We start from the raw sequence: 27,790 nt of genomic DNA, 5'->3' as shown, positions 1-27,790 counted from the left end.
TGACATGTGAAGCTTATTTATTTTGCTGTCATGAAGTTGACCACTGGCCTATGGTATGAACTGGCAACTAAAAGATTGTGGAGTCAAACTCCTCTAGATATAAGGCAAGGTAGGTACTCAACTCCAGGTTGGACTGAGTGTGTGTAATAAGTGTACAGTATCTCACATTGGACAAAAATGCACACCTCAAGGTGGAGTGTGGTGCTTGGTTGTGTGTGCAATCTTACTAAGTGTTTCTCAGGTACATGCAGGAAAAGTGAAAAATAGCACTTCTATAAAGACGAACAAATAGCACTGCAGTGTTACTAGCAGCACTTTCTGCATTTGGACCGAAGTGGAGGTGACTGCTTGGGGGAAAGTGAGAGTGATAGTGTTTTATATGAGGCAAAGGGGGAGAGGAGTATGTTAAGGGTTGAGTCTATGTTTTTCGGGTGGTGTCTTAGAGTTTTGCAAAACCACATTACTGTTTTGATAAAGAACCTAAAGTACGTGGGAGTCGGGGAAAGAGGAAGATAAATAGAGAAGGAGGGAGAGACAGAGAGTTTAAAGAAGACTGCTGGGAGGAGAGAGTGAATATAACCACCCACCTAAGCGGCTGTTAGACTGGTGGTCAAAAAGCAGACACTTCCAGACACTCTCAGAAACAAGGAGTGACAAAAGTGAATAAGGGAGTGTGTGAGATCCCAGGACGGAGGGAGAGTTTGACTCAGGCACAGCACAGAGTGACAGAACAGTCTAAAGAACCAGGATACACAACAGGGATAGGTACATCCTCAGGACCAGACGAGTGAATGGATACCTTTTGCAGTCTAAGTGGACTTGACCCACTATGGGTGAGCAAACCTCTAATGTCAGACCTTAAATCTTGAATATTACTCAAGAATATAAATATACATATACCGTTGATTTATGTTTTGTTTATGTCACATATATACCTGTAAAGAGTTGTTATTTTATATGTATGATATTATATTGAAAGTTCTCTGGAAACATTGTATGTTGCCAAGAACCAGAAAACCAGAATATATCTGTTTTTTTGTATGACTTTTTGATTATTTGATTATTATTATTTATTAAATGTGTTGAATTAAGTTCAGATGATGCATTGTGGCCAATCTTTAGAATATGATTTATTTTACATGACATTAAATATTTTTAAACAAGCTAGCAAATAAATGTGCAATTTAATACACTGATTTCACAAACTTCTTCAGTTGTCAGAATATCTGGCAGATCTGTTCCTTCAGTTACATTGATTTAGTCCAATCTCAAGTCTTTCATAATTAATGCAATCTCAGCTGTCTCTAACCCATTAATATAAAGAGACAAGATAAAGTCAGTGATGAGCTTGGCCACGATAAGCAATAAAAAATAATACAAAAATAAATGTACCAACATGGTAAACAAAGCACAAATTATAACCTAATTTTAGATGTTCTGGAACATTCAGATCATATTTCTCTGTGGAGAGGGTTTGGATCAAGACAATATTGATCCAATGAAAGAATGAAGACTGTCAATTACCATATAACTTGTTGAAAAGTTAAGCACATCCTGTTCTTTATCTCCAGGACTGGAACCAGACATGGTACACGCATAACCCTGAACTGAGCAATTGCTTCCAGAACACAGTCCTGGTGTGGGCTCCATGCATCTACCTGTGGGTCCTCTCTCCATTCTACTGCCTTCATCTGTACTGCCACGGCCGAGGTCGGCTGCCCCTCTCTTCACTCTGCAATGCCAAGCTGGTGAGACAGACCGCTAAGACCTGTTAATGTTATACAAGCCTGTCCGGGTCTCAAAAGTACCAGCTTTGTGGTCTATAAAATTCAAACCAGAATGTTAAAACAAAGTGAACGTGGTGGTCTGGGTAGACTGAGGGGTCGAGTTCACGCTTTAGTGGCCGAGGAAGACCGTAAAAGAGAGAGTGGTGTGTGTAACCTCAGTTTGTGGTGTGAGTGCGGTTAGCACTCTAGTGAGCTGTGATGTCACTTTTCACTCTTCCGCTCTAAAACTCTTTTGTTTGAAATACAGTTGTTTCTCCGTTTGTTCAGAGCCACACAGATTCCAATCCAGTCTTATTATAATGTAAATCGCACCTCTTCTCTACAGTCATTGACCACCGGAGATTCCGGGAGAGTGACTCAGTTCTCACTCTGATATGAATTGTATTCCTCTTTGCTCTTTTACAGTTGTTGGGGTTTTTCTTGGCATCCTTTGGTTTTGTGGAATTCTTCTACATCCTGTTGGAACGAAGACAGGAAATCCAGCAACACCTTGTCTTCTTGCTCAGTCCTATCATACGAAGTCTGACCGTGGTAATGTAACCTCTAAGTTACAAATTTTATGAGAAAAAAGTAGCAGTACAGGCATAAATCAGGGTTTTGTTACTTAGCTTGCTACGTTTAATCTTAGAGTTTTATCTTACCATGGTAAAGATTGATGCCCAGGCTTGAGGTGTGACCTCATTTACCATTGTTCAGCAAATTTCCAATGGCGAAATCCAGTCATTTCAATAGGAATCCAGGAATTCCAATCAGGATTGATAGAATTCCAGAGAATCAGGAATTAGGCTGAAAGATTTCCAAATGCAGACTTTGCAACAGGTTCAAGTCACTCGCCTGAATTCATTGTGTTGTGCAAAAGAAAGCTGCTTGGTTTGAAAGTGACTTTCATACATCACAACACTTTTGACAATAGACAATTTAATTTTTTGGATTTTTTTACATTTTTTTTGCCAGTTTAGACCAAAATTAATTTCCATTCTGGTCTAGACTGGTTAACATTGGTTAGCAGTGTTTGGTGTATCAGGTTGGCCAGCATAACGTAAATTATATGCTAATGTAAATTTTAGCTAGTGAAGCCAGTTTTGGCTTTGTTTTTCTTTTAAAGTTGGTTGACCAAAGTAGTCTTGCTGGTGAAGCTAGTTAAGAAATAAGAAGAGAATGTATGTACGTCTGACATTAGACAAACTGTCAAACATCTCAACAAATTAAAGTTGAGCTCACTGTTGTAGAATTTCCATTTTTTCAACAGTGTTTTGATTCAGAGGATCTTCATCAAGTGGAAATTTGGGCATTTTGCAGCAGTGTGTGGATCTTTAGTTTTGTTTGTGATAAGCTAGTTAAGAACACCAGCATCCCATATTAGGAACCAGTATCCAAAACATAAGCATATGTCTTAAAGATGGATGCATCAGCCCACATATGGAAATATATATTAAAGATTTAAGCTTTATTCATTCCACGCCTACATTCATTTCACAACACACCTGCTTATGTCTGTAAAATAGCTCCTAACTCCTAACACTGCAGGATCTGTTTTCATCTAATAGACTGTGACATTCTGAGGTAAACTAGGTTAGGGGCACACCTACACATGGCCTAATGAACACAATCTCATCATCGCTTTCTGGGTTCCAGACCAGACTCATGACCCATCTGTGGTCTCTTCAGACACCTAAGTCAACATTGGCTAGTGTCAACGTAAAAACACTTAAAGAGTTAAACAGTGTGATCGTGTCCTTAAACGGCCCCTTCCTTAACAGATTGTGATCTTAATTGGTCAAAAAGTGAAATAAAGCAGTGTCATAACTTGGGCAGGTGATGGAGTGTAGGCAGAAATACTCAATAACAATTTAAGAGATCTATTATGAAGGTGCATAAATATTGCTTTCAAATTCTGGAAATGTTGCTTCATTGCTTTGCTCAACCTCCTTTACCACCTATGGGTTTTCTTGGGTAATATTTGGGCTCATGTAATGAACAGTTTAGAAAGAAACAACCACCACAATTCTATTGAACCTAGAGGGGGAATTCACTAAGAGCACCCCACCAATTGCAATTTATTTACAACACCGTCTGGATTGTTGTAGCACCTGAGTCACTAAAGGAACACCATAAACTTGCACAAATCTATGCCAAACGTAACTGGCACTGAGCAATTCTCCATCTTCAGGTTTGTTATGAGTGCTAGTTCGAGGAAGATACATCAGACTTTGCTGGGACTGTATGCCGGCGTCAGTCCACCAGATTCACATACCTGAAATGTCTCCTTACAATATTTTTCTTCATTATTTAATCGTTATTTTTGCTTTAACAAATTTGATATAGACCTGTAACCACGGGCTGTAACCACTACACATTCCTGCAATATTCAGATTAGTGATCCATCAATATTGGTTTTTAATGGTACAGTCTTACATTTTTTAAATCGGGTCCCCCTCAATATTGAACTTTTGATCTTTTGAAATATCGTTGCCTGGAGCTGAAGTCTGCTGTAATGCTTGGCTACTTTTTCTACCAACCATAAGCTGCTGCTGGTTTCACTGTGTGCGCTCATTTAAGCTGCAGGAAGGAGATTTGTCTCTGTCTTCTATCGCTCCTAACTCTCCAGTATAATTGCTAGCTTTGGCTTCCTCCCACTGTCCAGAGGACTTATTCTCGTGAGACGTGAAGTCAACATCAACAATGCAGATGTTACATGTGGTTTACATGTTCTGTTTCCAGGTAGCACAACAAACCTCCGCAGGCGTCTTTCATTAGGACATGATTAAGAGTTCCCTTTAAAGGCTTCACCTCATTTCTTTGAGGTTATATGGCTTTGGTTTGGATTTGAGGAGGCGTTTTTGGATCCAGTCCTGATCCTTAATTTGTACCGTACCAGGAGGCTGCTTTTTATGTAATCAAATTATGTTTTGCGCTACCTAGGAGATACTGCAACAAATGAACATCACATCAAGCTTGGGAACAGCAAGAGCCACTGGTTGACAGTCTGGTTTTGAGACATGCAGAACGTCAAATTTTTGGATGAAGAAAAGACACAGTAATTAAGAAAGATGTGGGTTCAACAGAGGCCACACTTTATACGCTTTGTTGTTTTATTAGAGGAGACAGCTGTGGTGGTAGACAGGAAAAAATCCAATATAACCTCAACAAAACAACTGAAACAAAAACAAAGTAAATTTAATGATGGATTAGTCTTCAGGTCATCAAGAAAGCATAGTACAATTTTAAAAGTAAGGTTTCCCTAACAAATTTCATCTACTATTTTCTCTGATCTTATCTATTCCTGTCACTGCAGTCAGGCCATTCTCTAATTTGGATCATATCAACTTAAATTCAGTTCTCAAATGCTCCGTGTTTTATCCATATACTTTGATGCCAAAGTTGCTAACTGACTGAATTAACCAGTATGCAACAGAATTAACCTGCATGCTACAATGTTTTTTTTTCTCGGTTGGGTCGGTCATGTTTTGACATGATAAAAGTTATTTGCTTACTGATCTTCCTTCTCTCTAAAGGTCATGGCCTCGATAGTTGTAATTTAAATCTATTAAATGTAATTAAATCTATTTAAAGCCCTTCACAATGAGTTAGCGTAACGGTGAAATGTGTAATTTCACAAAGGATGAAGTAATGAAGTTTCCCTGAACACTTTCCCCGTTTTCCATTGGACGGCCAAACAGACAGTCCTGTCCCCAAACTCACACCATTGGCCATTCAAAGAGAACCACAGAGCTTTCTAGAGCTGTATCCTACGAATGGCTTAGGTTGGGATAGGATTTTTTTTTTTTTAAATGACATACTTTGCCTTTAAAGTAAACTTGCATCATTCAGCAGAGGGAGGGCTATCTGTAATTAGGCTCCTTTTTAAAGTCATTTGTTATTACTTGTTTAATTTTAGCAGATGAGAACAATGTCATTTACACCTGTGTGTTTGACAGGTGTTAGCCGTGTGCGTGATTCATTGGGAGAGAGTGCGGGGATGCCGTTCCTCTGCCTTCCTGTTCTTCTTTTGGCTGTTGGGCGTGGTCTGTTCCCTTATTCCACTTCATGCAAAGGTCCAGCTGGCTGTAGAGCAGGTGAGAAAAATGACAACTGACACAGAGAATTTCAGTTTCACGGTACATTCACAACACCTTGGACTAAGCCTACACATACAGCCACATATGGGTGTATTAACATATGGATGAAACACAGGTGCACGTATGCAAACATGCATACATGGTCACAGATACATATCCACACATGCACAAGCAAATACATCGCAGCACACTCATACAAACACACAGCAGCTCAGCATTCCAGCAGTTTCTACTTTTGGCACTTGTTGATTTTCCCCATGTTTGGACTTGGTTTGTCACATTCATATCATGAGTTCAGGTGAAGTCCAAGTACAGGTGTTAGTTTGAAACATATGTCAGAAAGTGTTTAAATCTGACTTGTGCTCCTAATGAACCTTACAATATGCGGAAGTACAGTATAAGTGTTTTTCTTTTTTCAATAAGACAAAATAAAAATAAAAAAAATGGAAAATTAATTACCTTAGTCTCAGTGTAAATTAGGTGAACAACTCACATGGGTTAAGCTAATTATTTTGTCGAGCTAAATAAATAAATTCAGCCAATGTTTTTTTTTTTTTGGTTTCGCTATCTTTAACAATGTCTTAAATACAGGGTATGTCTTAATAAGAAGTGCTTTAATCAATTTCATTTTGCCACACACAATAACTCAAGAATACCACCCAGCACGAAAGCAGGTTTAACATTTTAGAAATGAGACTAGGCGGTTCTGACCCATATCGTGCAAAATGCGGTCGAAACATAAAGACAGATATTTCTCCCTGGTATGCTGACTTTATCCTTGGATAAGAGTGGGATGAAATTTTGACTGACCTACATTTTGACCACCGAAACCACTCTGGCCTTGTTTTTTATTTTGTGGTGTAGTAAAGAATAACGCCTCTATTTTAGCAAGGGACTCCATGGCCAAACGGATGTTTACTACAGATCTGTCTCAACATGGCTTGTGCTCCAATAGTGTAGCCAAGACGCTATATCCAGGACACCAGCAAGATAAACTTAGTTTCTACTATAGATTTAGAAATGCATGAGCAGCATATGAACAGCACATGTGTAAAGTTTGTAAATATAGCTACTGTTGGCTCCTCACCAGCAAATAGTGGCCGGAGGTTTGAACAGCAGCAGTCTATGAGTTTCCAGATTGTAGCGTGACTCGAGGCCTTTTATGGCTCTTTTCATACGTAATTCATTTATATAAAGCAGGCCATTAAAGAGTTTGGTTTTCACCATGATTTCCCTTAACTGTTCAAAATAAGCTTTACTATGTTGTTAATGGTCGTGCACACCCATGTCTTCTGACATTAGGCGAAGTAAGAAGGGGCACTGCACTGCGTGATTTCCTATAGAATAAACAGCAGATCATATTTTTTACATTAATCCTTAGTTTGGGACATGACATCACTCAGTAAACAACATGTCTCCTGCTTTCTCCACCAACTAGCTCTTCTATGTCCAGTCAGGGAGATCTTCCGTGACATTTTGATTGACCAGATTGTCCTCAGAAAACAAGCACGTCAAGGTTCATTAAAGGGTTAGTCCACCCAAAAATGAAAATTCTGTCAGTAATTACTCACCCTCATGTTGTTCCAACCCCGTAAGACATTCGTTCATCTTCGGAACACAAATTAAGATATTTTTGATGAAATCTGGGAGCTGGCTCACTCCTTCATAGGCTTCTATGTAATTTCATCTGCCAGCCCAGAAAGGTTAGTAAAGACATCATTAAAATAGTCCAAGTGACTACAGTGGCTCAACCTTAAGTTTATCAAGCGACGAGAATACTTTTTGTGCGCAAAACCCCCCCAAAATAATTACTGACAGAATTTTCATTTTTGGGTGAACTAACCCTTGGAAATTCAACAACAAGTTGTGTTCCAGAGAGTTCCATATGAACAGAATGTTCAGCATGTAAACAGCATGTTGGGAAGTCTGCGGATCAGGACTGGAATAACATCACAGTAGCATTACGGGAAATCCCTGGTTGTGGTACTCATTTAAATGGGAAAGTCTGCCTTCGCTCTCTCTCTCTCTCTCTTCCTTTAATCTGGATATGATCCGCTGTTTCTGTTGTCTCTGCTTTTCAGGGTCTCTCTCCGGATATTGTGCGGTATTTGGCCTTTTTCTCTTACTTCGCCCTGCAGTTGGCGCAGCTCTTCCTCAGTTGTTTTGCAGACCGAGCAGCCTCAGGCAAAGCCACCCTCAAGGTACGAACTGAGCAAACTCTTCATCAACTAAAATAATCCATCACAAACAATCCTGTGGTGTTTACTTCTGTCTTTAAGTAATATAGAACCCAACCCCCCATTTTGAAGTGAATTATGGTTGGTAATGGTTGTAGCATATCCAACTACTGTCTCCCGCAAGAATGTTGCAGTTAGATATTAGCTGAACTCATGATTGGATAAAAGAGCTTGACTCATCTACATGGACACTCTGTGGTCCTCCTTCCCGGATAATGATATATCCTTTTTTAAACTAAATTCTTGACTCATTCTGCCCACTGTTTGGTTGTTATGTATGCAAATTACACACATAGCACCGAGCAGAGCAACACAGAACGTAATCTCCTAACATCTTGTGAGATAGTGGTCCATCTGACTGTTCTCCTCCAGAGAAAAACAAGGAAACAAGCTCAGAGAAGAATTAGAGTGTTTGTGATGAGGTTGTAGCCACAGACGTCGTGCCACACCCCTTGATCCCCTCCTGGCTCAGTCACTTCCTGTGTAGGGTTATTCACTGCATCCTGAAGAGTGAGACCTCCGGTGAGGAGGCGGGAGAGAGTGAGTGTTTGGGTGGTTGGCTGTATGGGCAAAGGGGCAGCACTGAGGTCAGCAGTGGGTGGAAGTGTGTTACTGTGGCACATAAGGCATACACACACACACAGTAAGAGGTCTACCACTCTTACTCACAGATGCTTTCACACTGTTTCTCTGTTTACTCTCAGTTCACTGTTGCCAAATATGATTTCTAGCCACTGCGTTCTCCATCCAAGAAAGCAAAACTGTGAAACTCTTCTTTCTAAAACTGACTGCCTCACATCTGGTTATTTATGTGTATAATGTTAGAACTGTTTTGACAAGCCATGTTATAATTGAAAATTTAATCTGTATCTACCGGTATATCATATTTTAATTAACAAGTTTGGCTTGGCCCAAACCTGTTAATTAAAATATGATTAGTAAAAATAGGAATTAGTAAATTGGGCCGATATATACCATCCAATAAATTATAGCCAAATGATCATGGGAACCAATGGTATTTCTAGTTGGCCTACTGTTTGTTAAACCAAAAACCTTTTACTTTTATTAATTTAAACATATCCACATGCTGTACTTTTTGGCCATATAGTGTATTTGTAACCAACTTGTTCTTGTCGTTTTCTCAGAATGCATGTCCTGTTCAAGATGCATCGTTCTTGTCAAAGATCCTCTTCTGGTGGTTTAGCGGGTATGGAATTAAATGATTTAAACACCATTACTAATTTGTGAAAATACTCTTTTAAATTCTTCTTGGTCCTGTGAAAGAAATGCATTCAGTTTGTATTGTGTGTGCTTCCAGGTTGGTTTTTAAAGGATACCGTTCTCCTCTGCAAGCAGAAGATCTGTGGAGTCTGAGGGAAGAAGATACATCAGAAAGGATTATATCCGACCTGGAAGAAGAATGGACAGCGGAGCGTACCAAATTACAGCAGTGAGTTCCATTTAAAACATCAGACATGTTTTTTTCACACACAAAATTTTGAGGCACGTGTACATTTAAGTTGTTTGTTTATGTTGCTATGGATCCTCATGCTGCTTTGATCAGTGCGATCACATTTCCATCTGAAAGATGCCCACAAAAAGACAAAAAGAGCCCTGTTGCATACACAGTCGAGACAGGAGGATTGTGTCAATTGGTTTGCTTGTTAACACTTTTCTGCTTTGAACATACAGTGTTTTCAAGTCCTCTGAAATCCACTTTTAAGGCCTCACATGTCAGGGTTCTCATGCATTTTACAATTTGTGGAAACTTGCATTGTGCCGCTGGATGTTTTAATGTCATTCTGTTTTCAATTAGAACTTACAAAGAGGGATTAAACAAGCTTAACAACTGCATTTAGGCTTCAGCACCAATTCCTTATGCACATGTCCGTTTGCCTCTTCTCCATCTACAGGCAGGAGAACCACCTAAGCACCAGTGTTGCCTTGGGATCTCGACTACCAGACCAGGCCCAACTCCTCAGGAAGATTCAAAAAGAGCAGAGTTCGGGATTCTGTCTGTTACGGACACTTGCGCGTAGCTTCGGACCCTACTTCCTAACCGGGACGCTGTGCCTCATGGTCCATGATGCCTTCATGTTTTCAGTTCCACAGGTTCTAAGGTGAGAAAGTCAAAGCTGATTCTTGGCCTCATCCTTAGTTTAAGTTCTCAAACTTTGGGCTTTGGTGTATCTAGGGTAAGTTAGGCTTTGAGTTGTGTTTATGAAAAGTTCTGCCTTTAAATAAACACAGATGCTCTGTGCTTTTAAAGACAGCTTGCTAGGTTATCAAAATATTTTTAGAAGAGACATCTTACGGTTCACAATATCTTGGGATGAAAACAGGAAGTGGCAGTGTGCGGCAGGTGCTTGAGTCAGAGACGCCATACGAGCCAGACAGAGATCATGCTGTTTATGCCCACAGAGAAGCAATTATGGCTTCAAGTCTGAAAGCTTGAGAGCGAGAGATGACCACAGCACTCCGTTCGCCCTAGACGTGTTAGCTTCGGGGAGGGTAGAGGAACACTGTCGGGGTTGTGGTTACTACAGGAAAGCTGCCAGTTAAATGGGAGGTTTAGTCAGCTACCAGCAAACTGTAGCAGGGAGATCTGTAGCAAGATCTCCCTGCTACAGTTTACTGGTAGCAAGAGCAAACTGTAGCAAGTAGATATATTGTACTGGGATCTTGTGTCAAAAAAGGTGGACTTTGGTGGGAACTATGGAAACATTCAAGGTCTTCTGCCCTCAGAGTAAGCAACATGGATTTTGTAGCATTTGGTTAGGATTCAGAAAAACATTTTTCCAGTTGAACATGCTACGTCTTGTTAATCTCAACAAATCTACCATTCTTCATTTTCAAAGAAAGCTGTGGCTTTACTCGCTACTGTAAACCTTGAGCCAAACCACAATGGTTGGATGTGGTCTGTTACAGAGGAATCTAGCCAAATGCTTAGTTACATCAAAAATCTGCAAATTTCTTTGTACTCTATAGTGCCTTTATTGACCCCTTTTTCTCTTTTTTTAAAGTCTGTTGTTAGGCTTTATGAAGGATGAGGATGCTCCGCTGTGGAAGGGCTATTTCTATGCCTCTCTTGTGTTCCTCCTGTCCTGCCTGCAGTCTGTCTTCAACCACCAGTACACATACACCTGCTTTACTGTGGGCATGAGGGTTAAAACAGCTGTCATGGGTCTGGTCTACAGAAAGGTAGGCCATTTCACCAACACAAAAACCTTGTCAGAACATATGGTTCAATGATATTTGGTAATGGGAGTATTTGCAGAAAGTTTCAAGAGCAGTACAGATATATACGTATATATATATTGTGTGTGTAATATTATATACACTATATGGAAAAGTATTGGGACACACCTCTTAATTTTTAATTCCGTTGTTTCAATCAGACCCATTGCCACATGTGTATAAAATCAAGCACCTAGCCATGCTATTATTGGAAAGTGGAAGCATTTAGGAACAACAGCAACTCAGCCCCAAACTGGAATACCACGTAAAGTCACAGAGTGGGGTCATCGAGTGCTGAGGCACATGGTGCGTAAAAGTCACCAACGCTCTGCTGATTCCATAGCTAAAGAGTTCCAAACTTCCACTGGCATTAATATCAGCACAAAAACGGTGCGGTGGGAGTAATGGGTTTCCATGGCCGAGCAGCTGCATGCCTCACATCACCAAGTATAATGTTAAGCGTCGGTGGAGTGGTGCAAAGAGGACTCAAGAGCAGAGGAAACGTGTTCTGAGTGATGATTCACGCTTCTCTGATGGGCGAGTCTGGGTTTGGCGAATGCCAGGAGAACGTTACCTGTCTGACTTTTGGTGGAGGAGGAATAATGGTATGGGGCTTTTTTTAAGTGGTGGGAAACCTTAATCTTCTTCAGCATACCAAGACATTTTGGACAATGCTGCTTCAACTTTGTGGGAACAGTTTGGGGAAGGCCCTTTTCTACTCCAACATGACTGTGCCAAAGTGCACAAGGCAAGGCCCATAAATACATGGTTGAATGAGTTTGGTGTGGAAGAACTTGACTGGCCCGCACAGAGCCCTGACCTCAACCTCATGAACACCTTTGGGATGTTTGCAAGCCAGGCCTTCTCGTCCAACATAAATGCCTGACCTCACAAATGCTCTACTAGACGAATGGGCAAAACTTCTCTCAGAAACACTCCAAAATCTTGTGGAAAGCCTTCTCAGAAGAGTATAAGCTGTTATAGCTGCAAAGGGAGGACCAACTCCATATTAATGTCTGGATTTAGAATGTGATGTCCCTGATAGTGTAATAGTCAGGTGTCCCAATACTTTTGTACATATAGTGTTTGTATATATATTATACATTTTTTACATGTTTTTAATCAATCTTTCTCTCTGCTTTTGTTGCTGCATCTTGTTTATCCCCAGTCTCTTGTCGTGAATAGCGCAGCACGCAGAACATGCACAGTGGGGGAGATAGTCAATCTGGTCTCTGCCGATACCCAGAAGCTGATGGATTTTGTGGTGTATTTCAATGCTGTGTGGCTGGCACCCATTGAGGTCACACTCTGTCTCTTCTTTCTTTGGCAGGTGAGGGCACACATATTTGTGTATTTTCATTCCAATCCAGTAAACTATTTCCATTCTAGTAATATAAGTCTGAATTGCATTCTTAACATTTGGAGATATTGGTTGAATAGTTGTTTTAGCTTCCTAAGAGAAATAAACAAGACATGTCTTATTTCAGCTTTTAGGACCATCAGCTCTAGCGGGCATCGCCACCGTAATCTTCATCTTCCCTTTGAACGGATTCATTGCAAGGAAGAGAAGCAAACTCCAGGTACTGTAATGTTGTAACTCAGGATTCATGTGTTGTCACTCACCTGCTATTTGAGGCCCAGACTCCTTAAAAAATCTAAATGTCCTCGATACTTACACATATAAGAGGTTACTGTACAATAAAAACATACTGCAAGTTCCATACCTCAAAGCTAACTAACCAGTTAAAAATATGAATTTTTGTTTAACATGTCCCTTAACATGAGTATGTAAATCAAGGAGGTGTGCTTTTAACAACTCATGTTTGTCCATCAATCACAAGAACGATACTGCTGTGTGGGTAAGATGTCGAGTAAGACCGTCTGACGTTGTAATCTCCAGAAACATAATACAAAGATCTGAAAATGCATTTTGTGACCCCAAAACCCTTAAAGTTCAAAGAGGGATGGCTAATTCTGAATGGGATTCTCATTAAAGGAGATCAAAATGAGTTAAGATCCTCATTTATCTCACCCAATAAGATGCTTTCTGAGACATCAGACTGTTGAGGAGTGCTATGAATGGATGAGTGCTAAAGTAAGTCAGCGTGAAGGGTCCACAGCTGGTTTAGATAGTGAAGTGAGCACAGCTTGAGTGTGCGGGTTGGATTCAAGCTTCTCTTGCTCCTTTGAAGTTCCTCATGCTTCCTCCAAAGCAAAGCAACCACAATGCTTGCAAATGGCAATAAAAGTTTCAATTTTATTTTTCAGAAAACAGACATTTGGCATGCCATTGACTGAGTCAATCTCTCAGCTCATAACTGTTGTGTTCTAGAATATCTTAACATGCAGTTAGAAATGTATTGCCTTCTTCAATGTTAATCATTCTGATGTGAAACCATTCTGCTGAAAAGACCAGCTTAAACCAGCACAAATTGGTTTGATGCTGGCCCAACTGGTGGACCATCCTGTTCATCAGCTAAACACTCCTTTTTATGTATGTCTTTCTGGTTCAGTCAAGAATCCTTGTAGGAACAAGGCTGGTAACCAGCTATGCAGCTTTTTGTAAGCAGGGCAGCCAGACATCAAGTAAAGAAATTGCCCAAAACCTCTCTGTTATTTAATGGTGTCGTGGCAAAGCTTGTGGTGTTTTGATGACAGTTGGCTGTTTTCTGTTCATTCCGCAGGAGATACAAATGAAGTACATGGATGGACGGGTCAAGTTAATGAACGAGATTCTGAATGGTATCAAGATCTTGAAGTTCTACGCCTGGGAAAAGGCATTTCTGGAGCAGGTCCTGGGGTACAGAGAGAAGGAGCTTAAAACTCTGAAGAAATCACAGATCTTATACTCTGTGTCTATCGCCTCATTTAACTCCTCGTCCTTTCTGGTAAGAAAAGACAGATTCTTAACAAATGTATCAGGGCTGTGACCAAGTGTTGTGGTACTCAAGTCCAAATACAAGACCATATTTTCTATGAATAGTCCTGACTAGCTCCAGCTCATGAATCTGAATAAAGGCCAAGTCCAAATGATCTGAAAAATATGGTCTTGGACTCGATGGTAACCTTTTGGGAAGGGCCTAAATCAAAATTGACATTATAGTAATGACTAATTACCTAAACGACAGGATGTGATATTATAGTTTTGACTGATTGTTATTTCCATTCTTTGCCAGATTGCTTTTGCCATGTTTGGTGTCTATGTGCTCATTGATGATAAGAATGTTCTGGATGCTCAAAAAATCTTTGTATCAATGGCTCTCATCAACATACTGAAAACTCCCCTAAGCCAGCTTCCTTTTGCCATGAGCACAACCATGCAGGTGAGAATAACATCAACTCCAACACCATTATATTCTGCCCTGATTATTTAAAGGTGCTGTTATGTGTTGTTATTTCTTTTTTTCTGGGTTCTACTGATCTTGAATTAAATGGACAACTTATTCTTGTGTTGCAGGCTCTCGTCTCTCTAAAGCGTCTGGGGAAATTTCTCTGTCAAGATGAAATCAAACCAGAAAATGTAGCAAGAGAATCCTTTAAATCAGGTGAGAGACCACTTGTTGACAAACTTTATTGTGCAATAGATTTGTAAAGCTAAAAAATGTCCGAATGTTGTATGTATCCTGTGAGACTTTCCCTTTACTCTTCACTTCCGTCTGTCAGTAAAAATATGAGCAAGAGCGAGATTAACAACAGTTTGATAATAGCCTCTAAATTTCACAGTTAGGTGATACTGATGTCTCACTTCCTCTCCCTGGCACAAACAATTAGATATCTCTAAAAACTCACTGGATTGCCTACATTTGAATGCTGTGTAGCCTACTACATAACATTTTATTTTATTAAAAAAAATACATTTTGTTTATTTATTTTTATTTGTCATCAATCTAAACCACTTGTTCTATGCTCTATGTCTCGGGCAATCGGCTTATTTTATTTTATATTAGATTACCATAGACCTTGCACAAAACAACAGTACATTAAAAAACAATTAGCCTTGTGACAAGATGAACACTGCAACAATATTACAATATTAACTTTATTATTGATTGATTATTAACTTAAATATTAATTATTTACTCTGCAATCATTTATATGGACTTGTTAGTAACTTTTATATTTCTATTTTTTACAAATAGATTTACAATGTAACATGTCTTCCTGTATTTAAAGTTATATTTTATACATCCATATACGTTAGTTTATCCAAACTTGATGGGGGTGGAGGCGGGCAGCATTCATCAAATCTGTTCAAGATTGCCTTTGAAAGTTGTTATTGTAAAGATGAAGCTAATTAGACTGTGTAATTAAAGTGAGTCTATAATTTCACAAGCTGCAGAAGCAATCTCTGTAATTGTATCTGCACTTTCCTCCAGAACAATTTGTGTTTGCGACATAGATGTGTGCAGATAGTCTGCCTGGCTGCATAGATTGCATGTTAGGGTAGGCATGATATTACATTATTTACTTTTGCTCTTTCATTGTTGCTCTTTACTTGTCAGATGTGGATGGTGTAGTGTTTGACAATGGAACCTTCAGCTGGTCTAAGGATGGCCCCCCATGTCTAAAAAGGTATCATTATCCTGAAAGTTTCCACAAGGCACCTGAATACACAATCAGGCAATAAGTGTCAGAGTTTCAGCAACTTCCCCCTCACTTACACTGTGTGTATGTGTGTGTGTGTGTGTGTGTGTGAGCAGGATCAGCGTTAAAGTTCCCCGTGGCTCACTGGTTGCTGTTGTCGGCCATGTTGGCAGTGGGAAATCCTCGCTGCTTTCAGCCATTCTTGGGGAGACTGAAAAAAGAAGCGGGGCCGTCTCAGTCAATGTACTTGCACTAATCAACCATAACTCATTGTATATATTTTATGAAATAAATTTTTTCAATGGCATGATATGATTATGGAGTAAGTGACCATAATATGAGCCCTGTCTTTCAAAGTAGAATAATATATTGCAAATATAAAATACATATGAAAATCTCATTTAAGCCAGTTTAAATCTAAAATAAACACATATTTTTAGCATTTAAAGATTTAGGTTTAAAAAAATAAACAATATTAGGTAAAAAAAAATATATATATTTAATATTCTGCATTATTTCAAGGCCATTAATCAAATTGCAAAATATTTCATCCTTACAGTTGATTGTCTGTTCAGCATTTCTTCGCTTCTGTTTATATAGGGCTCCATTGCCTACGTTCCCCAGCAAGCTTGGATCCAAAATGCCAGTCTGCAGGACAACATTCTGTTTGGACGGAAAAAAAAGAAAAGCTGGTACCAGCGAGTGCTGGAAGCCTGTGCCCTGCTGCCAGATCTGGATAATCTGCCTGCAGGAGACGCCACTGAGATCGGAGAGAAGGTGAGACCCTCGCACTTTATAAAAAGTCACATTATTCTGATTGTTTCAATAGGATCAATAAGCATCCACGAGACCAATCACCATTGAGCATGCATCTGTATATAATATACATCTCTTGAAATAAATCTAAAACTTCCTTCCAGGGTTTAAATTTGTCTGGAGGACAGAAACAGAGGGTGAGCTTGGCACGTGCTGTTCACAGGAAAGCTGATGTGTATCTGCTTGATGACCCCCTGTCTGCTGTGGATGCACATGTTGGTCAGCACATCTTCAACAAAGTCATTGGGCCCAAAGGCATTCTGAGAGACAAGGTGACTTTCACTGTGACGTTTACCTTACACATGGGGTACGGGGTCATTTTCTTGCTCCTCAGCATTTTCAACCTCTAACATTCAACATTTTCAATAAAGACACGGATTTTGGTGACCCACGGAATGAGCTTCCTGCCTCAGGCGGATTTGATCCTGGTTCTGGTGGACGGGGAGATCAGTGAGAGAGGCTCCTATCAAGAACTTCTGAACCGAAATGGTGCTTTTGCTGATTTCATCCACACCTTCGCAAGCTCTGAAAGGAAAGAGTGCTTTTCGGAGGCCTTCCAGAGAGGTATGTTATGGATGCTGGTGTCCCCACCATGCTTTTAACTAGTTCAAGCTTCACTAGCAAAGTTTTTTTTTCTGGTGAACAGCATGGTTTTTCTAAAGTTCCCCTGCTTAAACTAGCGTTATACTATAAGCTAGACTGATACCTGTTCATCATAAACCAACCAGGATGAAAATTCATAGTGGTCTGAGATGATTTTCTAAGATGACAGGGATCTGTCAGATCCAATTGTTGTGAAGAATTATTGATCATTTTTATGTTGAACTCATCCACTTGCAGGCTCCAGAAAATCTGTAAGATTGAGTGTTACTGAATACATGCGATTTTCCAGGGATCTGTCCCAAGAGCAGCTCATCGGGTATGGGATTTTAAATATGCTAATTCAATGCAAATAAATATGACACACAGAAAACTGAAACAAATACTGAAACTAATACTGTTTCCATTGGCTTATGGATTTCTGCACAAAATCATAACTGGAACTAACAGAAGTTTATGATTCTTGTATGTTTTGTTTATCAAGATAATGTTTATGATCTTTGAAGCATACATACAATCGGTAGAAGTAAAAACAGAAGTAAAGCTGGGATATGAACAAATTATACCTTTGAAAAAACCCATAGAATTCAGGATGTTGGAACCGGAAGTGCTAAAATGCAAACTTATTTCCAAATTTTAGCATCATATCTGCAGCACACTTTAGCTCTTGTAACGCTCAGCTGTATCAGTTATTCACTAAATATGAGAAACATAAAGTTTGTTGATTGATTCAAACTCAAATCTCTTTCAGTGGTGACACAAACAGCATTTCAATTGAGCCACTACCTGAATCTGACGAGAACCACATCCCAGACGACATGGGGAAACTGACTACGGTTGATAAAGCACGGATAGGCAGAGTAAGATCACTTATGTTAAAACCTTCTTCTTTTGAAATATGACATTCCTTTTCTATTAACCACATCAGTTTGGATGATGACCTTGCCTCCATTTTCTCTCTGTCCCTATAGGTCAAACTTGAGATGTACATTGAATACTTTCGCACCATTGGTTTGCCTTTAATAGTTTCCATTGTATTCCTGTACGCCTTCCAACAAGCAGCGTCTCTGTCTAATAATTACTGGTTAAGCTTGTGGGCGGATCAGCCTGTGATAAACGGCACTCAATTAAACACAGATCTGAAACTTGGAGTCTATGGAGCTCTTGGCGTTGCACAAGGTTAGTAGAGTCTTGAGGCCTTAACAGGCTGTTTGTATATCTGTTAGCTCTTAGTGTTTTACGCCAGCCTCAGTTGATTCAATGTTCAGTTGATCCATGATTCAAGTAAACTAAACAAACTTTCATAATTTCTTGTGTTTTAGGAATTGCCATATTTGGCACCACGGTTGCCATCTCATTAGGGTGTATCATTGCATCCCGTCATCTTCACTTGGAACTTCTGAACAACGTGCTTCATTCCCCAATGTCGTTCTTTGAGTCCACTCCTAGCGGCAACCTCCTCAATCGTTTTGCTAAAGAGATAGATGCCATAGACAATATGGTCCCAGATGGGCTAAAGATGATGCTGAGTTACTTCTTCAAACTCTTGGAAGTCTGTATCATTGTGTTGATGGCCACTCCTTTCGCTGCCGTTATCATCCTCCCTATGGCATTCCTCTATGGTTTCATACAGGTACGCCTGAATCTGCATTTATGGGGTTAAGGAAAAGAGGCTCATTTGCAAACCGCAAATGCTAGTTTCTTGAACTCATCTAAATCATCTAAAGTCCTACTTGGGTTTTGACTATAATCTTTCTCTCACTCTTTTCACCCTTGAAGAGTTTCTACGTGGCCACTTCCTGCCAGCTGCGGCGGTTGGAGTCAGTGAGTCGCTCTCCCATCTACACGCACTTAAACGAGACTGTGCAGGGTGCCAGTGTCATCCGGGCGTTCAATGAGCAGTCACGCTTCATCATGGGTGCCAATCACAAGGTGGATCTTAACCAAACTGCTTACTTCCCCCGTTTCATAGCAACAAGGTGAGGCACACCTCAACATTCAGTTTTACAATCACAATGACATGTACACTCAGAATCAAATATCACAATCTGGACTAGAATTCTCACAGGAAGCTTTCTTGCATTCAACAACAGCCCCTGTGGTGGGCATCCTATGATACATTTTGATTGATTGACATCGTACTGATATATAACCTCATTCCGGGATGTCATTTTGTTCAGGTGGCTGGGTGTGAATTTGGAGTTTCTGGGTAATGGCATTGTTCTTGCTGCTTCTATTCTCTCTGTGATGGCAAAAGGAACCCTGAGCCCCGGGATGGTCGGTCTGGCCGTGTCTCATTCACTTCAGGTGTGAATCATTTCAAATGTCTCTATGCAGAATCCGACACAAATATTACGAAAGCTACAGGAGATATTGCATGTGGAAACTTGCTCTTGCAATGTTCACCCTCAAACCTCAGCTGCAGAATTGCTTTTAACGCTTGCACAAGCGTTAAAAGGTATATCTTTCATTTGTGGTCAGCCGTTTTCAAATTAAAATGCGGAGAATAAAATGCCGCCATTAATTGTTGTTCTTCTGTGTTATATAAAGATCAGACGAATCAGGTCCTCTTTAGTGATTATTTTGTTTTAAAATGTTTTTTGCTGTCTCTCAGGTGACAGGTTTCCTGAGCTGGATTGTAAGGTCATGGACAGATGTAGAGAACAACATTGTGTCAGTTGAGAGAGTGAAAGAGTATGCAGACACACCAAAAGAGGTGAGTGTGGCTATACAGCCTAATTAATAGTTATAAACAAAAATCATATTTCTTTCCTTGTTGGTCAGTAATAGCATAATTTTTAGTCATAGCTCTTTACCATCTATATCGTCATTTACAGGCAGCTTGGAGCATAGAAGGAAGTTCTTTGCCACCAGCTTGGCCTCAAACAGGGACCATAGAGTTTCAAGATTATGGCCTTCAATACCGTAAAGGCCTTGAGCTGGCCCTGAAGGGCATCTCCGTTCACATCCAGGAGCGGGAGAAGGTCCATACATATTCTACTTCAGCATTTACTATAAAATATTATTGCTATCTATTTTTGATTTAGGCTATACCTTGCCTCATTCTGAACAAGGCTAGATTCTTGTACACGTTGAGGAAATAGTCCACCCAAAATATAACCATTTTAATGTTCTAACTAGGATGGTAAAAGTTGAAAGTATATTTCTGGAATTTAACTTGACAAACATTTGGTGGGATTGTGGTAATACAAAGTGTTCCTGATGATACCTTGTTATATTGAAACAATTCCCCCAGTCTCACTCTTTGTTTCCTTTTATCCTTTCAGATTGGTATTGTGGGAAGAACTGGTGCAGGAAAATCATCTTTGGCTCTTGGAATTTTCCGGATCTTGGAAGCAGCAAAAGGAAAGATCTACATCGATGGAATCAATATTGCAGAGATCGGGCTTCACGATCTGAGATCCCGCATCACCATCATTCCACAAGTGTGTATACACTCTACCTAATGGAACCAAAATAACTATATAATTGTAAAATTTAGTTGTATTTCAAATTATTATGAACTCACAAATCTGTTTTGCAATTTTAATATCTTTCCAGGACCCAGTGCTGTTCTCTGGATCTCTCCGTATGAACCTGGACCCCTTCGATGCCTATTCTGATGAGGAGGTGTGGAATGCCCTGGAACTGGCGCACCTTAAACACTTTGTGTCTGAACTTCCTGATAAACTCAATCATGAGTGCTCAGAAGGAGGTGAAAACCTCAGGTATGTGCATCCAAGAGTGCTATTATTTCACCATTTTAAATGACTGAAAAAAGCCACCATATTTGAGACAATGGGAATGTTGTTTTTGGTTTGAAATTTCTTGATACCATGATAACCAATGGCTTGCAAAAGAGACTTTCGATTAACAATGGCAAATATATTTCTCTTCCTGCAGTCTTGGTCAGAGGCAGCTGGTATGTCTAGCAAGAGCTCTTCTTCGAAAGACAAAGATTCTGGTGCTGGACGAGGCTACAGCTGCATTGGACCTGGAGACAGACACCCTGATCCAGTATACCATCCGCAGCCAGTTCGAGGATTGTGCTGTTCTTACCATAGCACACCGCCTCAATACCATTATGGATTACACAAAGTATGTCATGATACAAAATCATTAAAAAGTGGTTCCTAAACTTTTCAGACCACACAGCTGCATCTCAATCTTCACAGTCTATCAGGAAATAGCTTAAAGCTGCTGTGTAAAGTTCAATATTAAAATACTTTCTCACATCCCATTTTAATATGCAACTGTAAGTTAGCCATTTGCCTGTCATGAAAATGAGGCCCTGCAGATTTTGCATCGGGTTCAGTCGGTCACGTGAATTTGCAGAGTTGACCAACAGAATGATGCTTGATGTGCAAGTAACTTTTGTGTGAGCTGTGCTTCATACATTGCTGTGCAATTGACAATAGACAATGGGCCTTTATGACCATGACATTTTGCTAATGTAACTGCACCTTAAAGGGATAGTTCACCCAAAAATTCTGTCATTAATTACTCACCCTCATGTCGTTCCAAACCCGTAAGACTTTCGTTCATCTTCGTGAACACAAATTAAGATCTTTTTGATGAAATCTGAGAGATTTCTGTCCCTCCATTGGCAGCTACACAACTGAAACTTTGACACTTCAAAAAGTAGGCTACATAAAATGAATGGATATGAATTGAATGGTTTAGTCCCTATTTTCTGAAGAGACTTGATCGCTTTATATGATGAACAGACTGAATTTAGGCTTTTAAACATTCATCAATTCACACATCAGTTGTGGTAAACAGAGCTCAAGGATGTTTGCTTGACCTGCGAGAACCAATGAGGTTCATTCTCGTGTTACGCAGCACGTTTGAGCTTCAGCAAGAACCAATGAGGTTTGTTCTGGTGCAAAAGCATGGTCAGTTGAACTTCTGTTTATGTTAGCTGATCAATATTTATGTTAATAAAAGCTTAAATTCAATCTGTTCATCATAAGCAATCAAGTCTCTTCAGAATTTTTTTATCAAACCGCTCAATTCATAATAGATAAATTTTACGTGCCTTTATGAACTTTTTGAAGCGTCAAAGTGTCAGTTGCGTAGCTGTCTATGGAGGGACAGAAAGCTCTCAGAGTGGATAAAAAGATCTTCATTTGTGTTCCGAAGATGAACGAAAGTCATAAGGCTTTGGAACGACATGATGGTGAGTAATTAATGACAGAATATTCATGTTTGCGTGAACTCTTTAATGGGAGACGTGTTAGTTTTGGTAATTTTGCATTTCCGTTTGGTGCCGTTGGCTACTCGGCGTAGAAATGACATAAAAATAGTCACGGACTAAATAATAAAAAAGGTGAATTAGCTGCTTACCTTCATTGTGAATTGGATGCATCACACTTTTTTTTTTTTTTTTTACTCACAATAGCTTGCGTAATTTATATATAGGCGGTCTTCACAAATGTTTATTATTGCTCAAATGTGTCAGTAATATCTGTAATGTGATGTTTTATCAATACTAATACTGCCGTTTTTGTTTTCTCAGGGTTATTGTTATGGATAAAGGACATATCGTGGAGATGGATTCTCCAAATAACCTTATTGCAAAGAGAGGCCAGTTTTACTACATGTGCCGAGAAGCTGGGCTCTTATAAGTCATCCACTGTCTTCTCGCGCCCTCTTGTGGTGAAAGCAAAGAATCTGCAGACTCTGTTTCCCAGTTCTCAGCGCAGAACAGAGACATCCCAACAACACAACTGGTTCTTTAAGAGGGAAAAAGACCAGACACTTGAATTACACTTTTCTCCACAAATGAAAAAGGTTTGCTTGATAAATCTGAACTGAAGCTAAGACGTGTTTACTCAGGTTTACTGCCATCTCTGAAGCTCTTAAAGAGGAATGAGGGAAAAAAGCCTTTGCATTCCGCCAGAAGATAAATATTGGTGCTTAGTGTTCAGTGGAAATGTGTAGCTGATGGAAACCTGTAAATATTGCACATAATTAAACAGACACATAACAATTAGGGAAGAAATGGTGTCTGTTCTGTCTATGCCATACCCATGGTGAAAGAACATGAATGTGAATAGCTAATTTGCTAAAGTTGTTTTACAGTTAATTTTGGTTTTATAACAAATCAATGAAGACAATTCTATAAGCTCTAGTGGTTTCACAGTTCTCATCAGACAGTTATGTGAAGAATCGTGTAAGAGGACAAATATGTTTACAAACATATTGCCACATATACTTGACCTGAAATTCCCTGACAAATTCCAGACTCGCTTTCAGACACTAATTAAAGCTTTTAAGAGAGGATTTAGGGAGAAAAACAGTAGTCACCCAAGCAGGATGTGGCATTTGTTTCAGCCAAAGTAAACAAACAAAATGGACAATAATGGCTGGATTCAATCTGTACCAGGTAATATTAACTGCCGACTGCTTAGTTCTAATATCTCAAGAAAATATTGTTCACTACCATTCTGAAAGCAAGAGTTTTTTATTTAGCAGTTTTGAAAAATCCCAAATCGTTTTACAAGCATTGTTCTCTGCAACTGTATTCTTAGAAATATATTTTAATCTTAAAAGTGGATATGAACGACACTGCATCTCATCTTGTAAGACAATGCAACAAGCTACATGTGTGACAAACATTCAAGTGCCTTTGTGACACTCCAGAATTTATTTATATTTTATATTTAATCTTTGACACTTCATCTCATGTTTTATATGTTTATACATGTAATAACTGTGTATAAAGAGACTTTTGACATATTGCTAAAGGATGCATCATTGTGCTTTTCTACAATGCTTTGTATTTGAAAAAACATGCTGTTAAACAATTACTCTGTGGACATGATGGAAAAAGCCTCAGCAAAAAAAAAAAAAAAAAAAAAAAGTACCAAACTATATTTATTGTTTACAGTAGTAAAGGACAAAAAAACAAAAAAGTACATGTCAGTACAGAAGGATGCCAACATCTGGAAATCTTGGAGCCGACCCTTAAAACCCTCTCTCCCTTTCAGCCATGAATTACAGTGGGAGGGCTAGAGATGTTAAAAGAGATCAGACCAGTCCTTGTGAGTGATGACACCTACACCTCTGCAACAAAGCCTGAAAGGATTCCCTTTTGATTTGATTCAAGACTTGGTTGTAGATTTGGGATTTAAAAAGGGGGGGGGGGAGAAAAAAAAAAAAGTAAGGAAAAAGAGATGTATTGTATCCATTTAGGTCATTCCACTCTCCTCAACCAACATTTAAGAAGAAATGGAAATTGTAAATGGATAGATTTCTACAGACATTTAAAAGTATAAACTTAGAACTAGTTGGCGTAATCCTGCCTTTATCAACTAATCGAGTACCATTCTTTGGGGTTTGGTCCAGAAAGGGTCACTGTAAATTGTGTCACGTAATCCGTCTCTTCATTTATAAACGACCAACAAGATGATCCGTAGATCCCGTCCCTACAGTGAGCTCATACGAGAAGCGGCCCCATTAAAAAGGCAAATGAATACTACACTGGTCGAACATATTTCTACAACACACAGGAAAATACAATCCGAGATGAAACAGGCCTACTTAAAGCTCTTGAGAATTGAAAGATGAAAAAAGATGAAAAAAAACCCTATGCTTCTTCACTTTTAATAGGGCGAATACACTATAGAGCGGTTCCCTGTTGTGATCGTTTAGAGGGCTTGTCGAGTGAATCAGTGTTCTGAGCAACATAAAACCCTGCAGAAGTGGCTAGTGGGGCCTGTGGACAATTTGAAGAACTTCGCCCCCTCTGGCAGCCTTCTTGAGTTTGTTCCCCCACCACAGTAGCTGTCTAACCATTGCGTATATAAATACTGGAAACACGTTTGTGATGCCCAACTCTAGGAAAGCTAGAGATGGCAGAAGAGATACAAAGAGAGAAAGAGAAGGGGAAACAATGTGAAAGCATCTGAATGAAACATCATGAGGAATAAAATAGATAAGCGTGGGGTCCAGATGGTGTGGAGTTTTAGCAGGAGCCGCCAGTTTGTTGCTGAAATACGTCGATCGTGTCCTCGTCCTCCATCTCCAACTAACAGGCAAACGAGAAAAAAAAAAGAAGAAAAAAGAAAAGAAAAAAGTGACTAATGTATGGAAATACTGTATGGCTTGTCACCTGTTAATTTTGGTTGTGTGTGTGTAAAATAATGGCTATTTTATGTGACCTGAGGATGTACACACACATATACATATATATTCCATCATCTGGTCACATAAAATACCCATTTTGATAACATAAAAATATTTTTAATACAATCAAAACATAAAATACTCTACACTAAACCTTTGAAGGGAGTATGATCAGGGTTTTGCAGTGTTATTATTACTTAATAAAACTATTACAAATAATTCGTAACTTGAAACAAACTGAAATAATAGTAAAATGTAAATAGATGAAACACTTATTTCAGTTAGCTGACAATGCAACAGTTCTAGTTTTCATTGAAGTACTAAAATGGAAATAAAAATAATTATAATAAATTATAATAAATAATAAAGCTAAAAAGAAACAAATAAAAATGACAAATACACAATTACAAAAACTAAAATTAAAACTCAAAATATAAAAAAAGCTCAATCAAAATATTAAAATAAATACTGTAATAGTACATTAACACTGGGGATTTGATGGCAATAAAAAAGGGGCACTTTTACTCACCTGTGCCGGTGTGTCTGTCTCATTAATTGGTTGCCCGTCAAATCTAAATCTAATCTGTCTTATTGACAAACCCTGAAAGAAAGCAATGTTTACATTTTTACAATAACAGTCTAGAATTTGATATTACAGATTTTTAATCATTATCAGAAGCAATATTTTTGAGTTCAACCTATAGTGATTTAGACGTGTTTTGTATTGTGATTGCTCGGGTATTCTATTACATTGTTCCAAAAACACACTGACAGTAACGGTGTGACTCACATGGACGGCCCACACAGCAACAACATGTACATGACTATTTAAGTAGTTGTAATGTCAAGAAGAGCCTTACCTGTCTCTCACAGTATGCTTTCATTAATTTGCTGAGTGGCGTATGCCTTTTAATTTTGAACTGGACCACTGAGCCATCCTGCCCTGCCACCTTCAGATTGATGTGGTCATTCTCTGTTTTCACTCCCTCCTGAAACAATAATAAAGTGCATATATACATTTGTTTGGTGAGATCAAAGTGAGCAAAATTTACACATTTAATATGTATGAAACAACAACATTTTTAAATAAGCTACCCTGCTGTGGAACATGGTAATGTAGTAGGAGGCCCATGGAACATCTTTTTACGAAGGCGACAACTTAGTGAACAACAAGGCCTAGTGGATGCCAAGTTTTTAAGAACTAAGTGAATTGATAAAAAGCGAATTATAACAACGTTCAGTACACCATGGCCACCTCTTTAACAATAACAGCAGCGAGCAGAGCAAGGCGTACAATCCACAAAAACAGACAAGCAAACGTAGGACCAACTATTAGCCTTCTAGTCAAACATTGTTGCGGCTCTGTGCGCCATTTTTAAGCATCTGGCGCAGCGAGGTGCAACTCAGAACTCAATATCCGTAACCTAAAGATTAGTCAAATGAAACTTTGGGGGTGAATACTTTTGATTAACTTGGAATATACACTTTATCCGTTTATTTACCATCCAAATGGCGGATGAACATCGTGTACTACGACGCTCTTTTACATTCCGTAACGCTGTTCTTGCGGCATTCCTTACGCCAGTGGCGTAACGTGGCCGGTGAGCGCCACTTTGCTCTCACAAAGAAAAACCCGCAAACGCTGAATTACACCGGGGCGAATGCGCGGTAAGTACAAAATAATCGCTTACTCTGAATGAGCATCTGCTTAGCGGACGGTTGTAAACATGCAGTGACGAAAACAGAAGCCTATAAAATAAAAACGGATGGCATTTGTATGAAAATAAGACAATGATTGCGTGCCGACCGCTTTTCTCCCGCACAAATGCGCAATCTCACTAACACAGCAAGGTTGCATAAAATGAAACTGGAACTCGGCATCATCCGTTTTGAACAAAGCTTAAAAATACGGTCAAATTACAAATCTGAGGCTCACCTTTGGCTTGTCTTCGGACATTTTGCAGGTGTCTGTTGGTCTGAATTATGGAAATATACTGAACACAAGATGCGCTCTCCACACTGTAGAGCAACACAGCTGCCGACGGGAACGCGCTTTCCTTTACCTACTTTATCAACGATTGGTTGGTGTGTGGTCACATGACGTCCCTCTCATTCGCGAGAGCGAGCAAAGCTCCCCGCGAATTTCTGGAGATAAGCAGGCCCGAGCTCATCGTTTATCGTGACCATCCTGGTTTTAGGAGCGAGCAAGGCAAATGAATTAGTTCATTTTATTTTTAAATCTACATACCGCTTTAACCAGAGGTAAAAAAAATACTGGTGATAGCTATATATTTCCTCATTTGTACACAATGATGCTTGG

General features: G+C 39.3%; 2 protein-coding genes across 3 annotated transcripts; one reads left to right on the top strand and one right to left on the bottom strand.

Moving 5' to 3' along the window:
* Positions 1 to 600: 600 nt before the first annotated feature.
* On the top strand, positions 601 to 24,081 carry abcc6a (ATP-binding cassette, sub-family C (CFTR/MRP), member 6a). The gene is made up of 31 exons (XM_084127906.1): positions 601 to 833; positions 1,572 to 1,748; positions 2,193 to 2,318; positions 5,726 to 5,863; positions 7,948 to 8,067; positions 9,249 to 9,310; positions 9,422 to 9,553; positions 10,017 to 10,223; positions 11,127 to 11,304; positions 12,509 to 12,670; positions 12,828 to 12,920; positions 14,025 to 14,228; positions 14,517 to 14,663; positions 14,798 to 14,885; positions 15,843 to 15,912; positions 16,041 to 16,167; positions 16,525 to 16,701; positions 16,845 to 17,012; positions 17,112 to 17,304; positions 17,581 to 17,659; positions 18,092 to 18,200; positions 18,312 to 18,519; positions 18,663 to 18,973; positions 19,120 to 19,319; positions 19,521 to 19,647; positions 19,955 to 20,056; positions 20,178 to 20,324; positions 20,628 to 20,786; positions 20,902 to 21,068; positions 21,244 to 21,438; positions 22,859 to 24,081. Exons 1-31 carry the CDS (start codon positions 792 to 794, stop codon positions 22,965 to 22,967), a joined length of 4,524 nt encoding a protein of 1,507 aa, XP_083984032.1. The 5' UTR covers positions 601 to 791; the 3' UTR covers positions 22,968 to 24,081.
* On the bottom strand, positions 23,788 to 27,721 carry sumo3a (small ubiquitin like modifier 3a). Of its 2 annotated transcripts, none has more exons than XM_084127908.1 (4): positions 27,407 to 27,721; positions 26,331 to 26,459; positions 26,000 to 26,071; positions 23,788 to 25,372 (listed from the first exon to the last, which is right to left on the bottom strand). In XM_084127908.1, exons 1-4 carry the CDS (start codon positions 27,425 to 27,427, stop codon positions 25,310 to 25,312), a joined length of 285 nt encoding a protein of 94 aa, XP_083984034.1. In that variant the 5' UTR covers positions 27,428 to 27,721; the 3' UTR covers positions 23,788 to 25,309. The 2 variants fall into 2 exon arrangements, with proteins under 2 accessions (XP_083984034.1, XP_083984035.1); XM_084127909.1 differs by lacking the exon at positions 27,407 to 27,721 and adding an exon at positions 26,566 to 26,860.
* Between the last annotated feature and the right edge of the window lie 69 nt (positions 27,722 to 27,790).

This window comes from Abramis brama (assembly GCF_963993115.1).
Source record: "Abramis brama genome assembly, chromosome: 11".
Taxonomy (NCBI): Eukaryota; Metazoa; Chordata; class Actinopteri; order Cypriniformes; family Leuciscidae; genus Abramis; species Abramis brama.
This window is presented reverse-complemented; position numbering and strand designations above follow the sequence as displayed.

Excerpts from the sequence above, each read along its gene's own strand:
- abcc6a (XM_084127906.1), top strand. The coding sequence starts at position 792 with ATGGATACCTTTTGCAGTCTAAGTGGACTTGACCCACTATGG. Across the intron at positions 12,671-12,827 it reads GTCTCTTCTTTCTTTGGCAG|CTTTTAGGACCATCAGCTCT; the intron begins GTGAGGGCACAC and ends GTCTTATTTCAG. Across the intron at positions 17,305-17,580 it reads TTCGGAGGCCTTCCAGAGAG|GCTCCAGAAAATCTGTAAGA; the intron begins GTATGTTATGGA and ends ATCCACTTGCAG.
- sumo3a (XM_084127908.1), bottom strand. The coding sequence starts at position 27,427 with ATGTCCGAAGACAAGCCAAAG. Across the intron at positions 26,072-26,330 it reads AAGCATACTGTGAGAGACAG|GGTTTGTCAATAAGACAGAT; the intron begins GTAAGGCTCTTC and ends GCTTTCTTTCAG. Across the intron at positions 25,373-25,999 it reads AGACAGACACACCGGCACAG|TTGGAGATGGAGGACGAGGA; the intron begins GTGAGTAAAAGT and ends TTTGCCTGTTAG.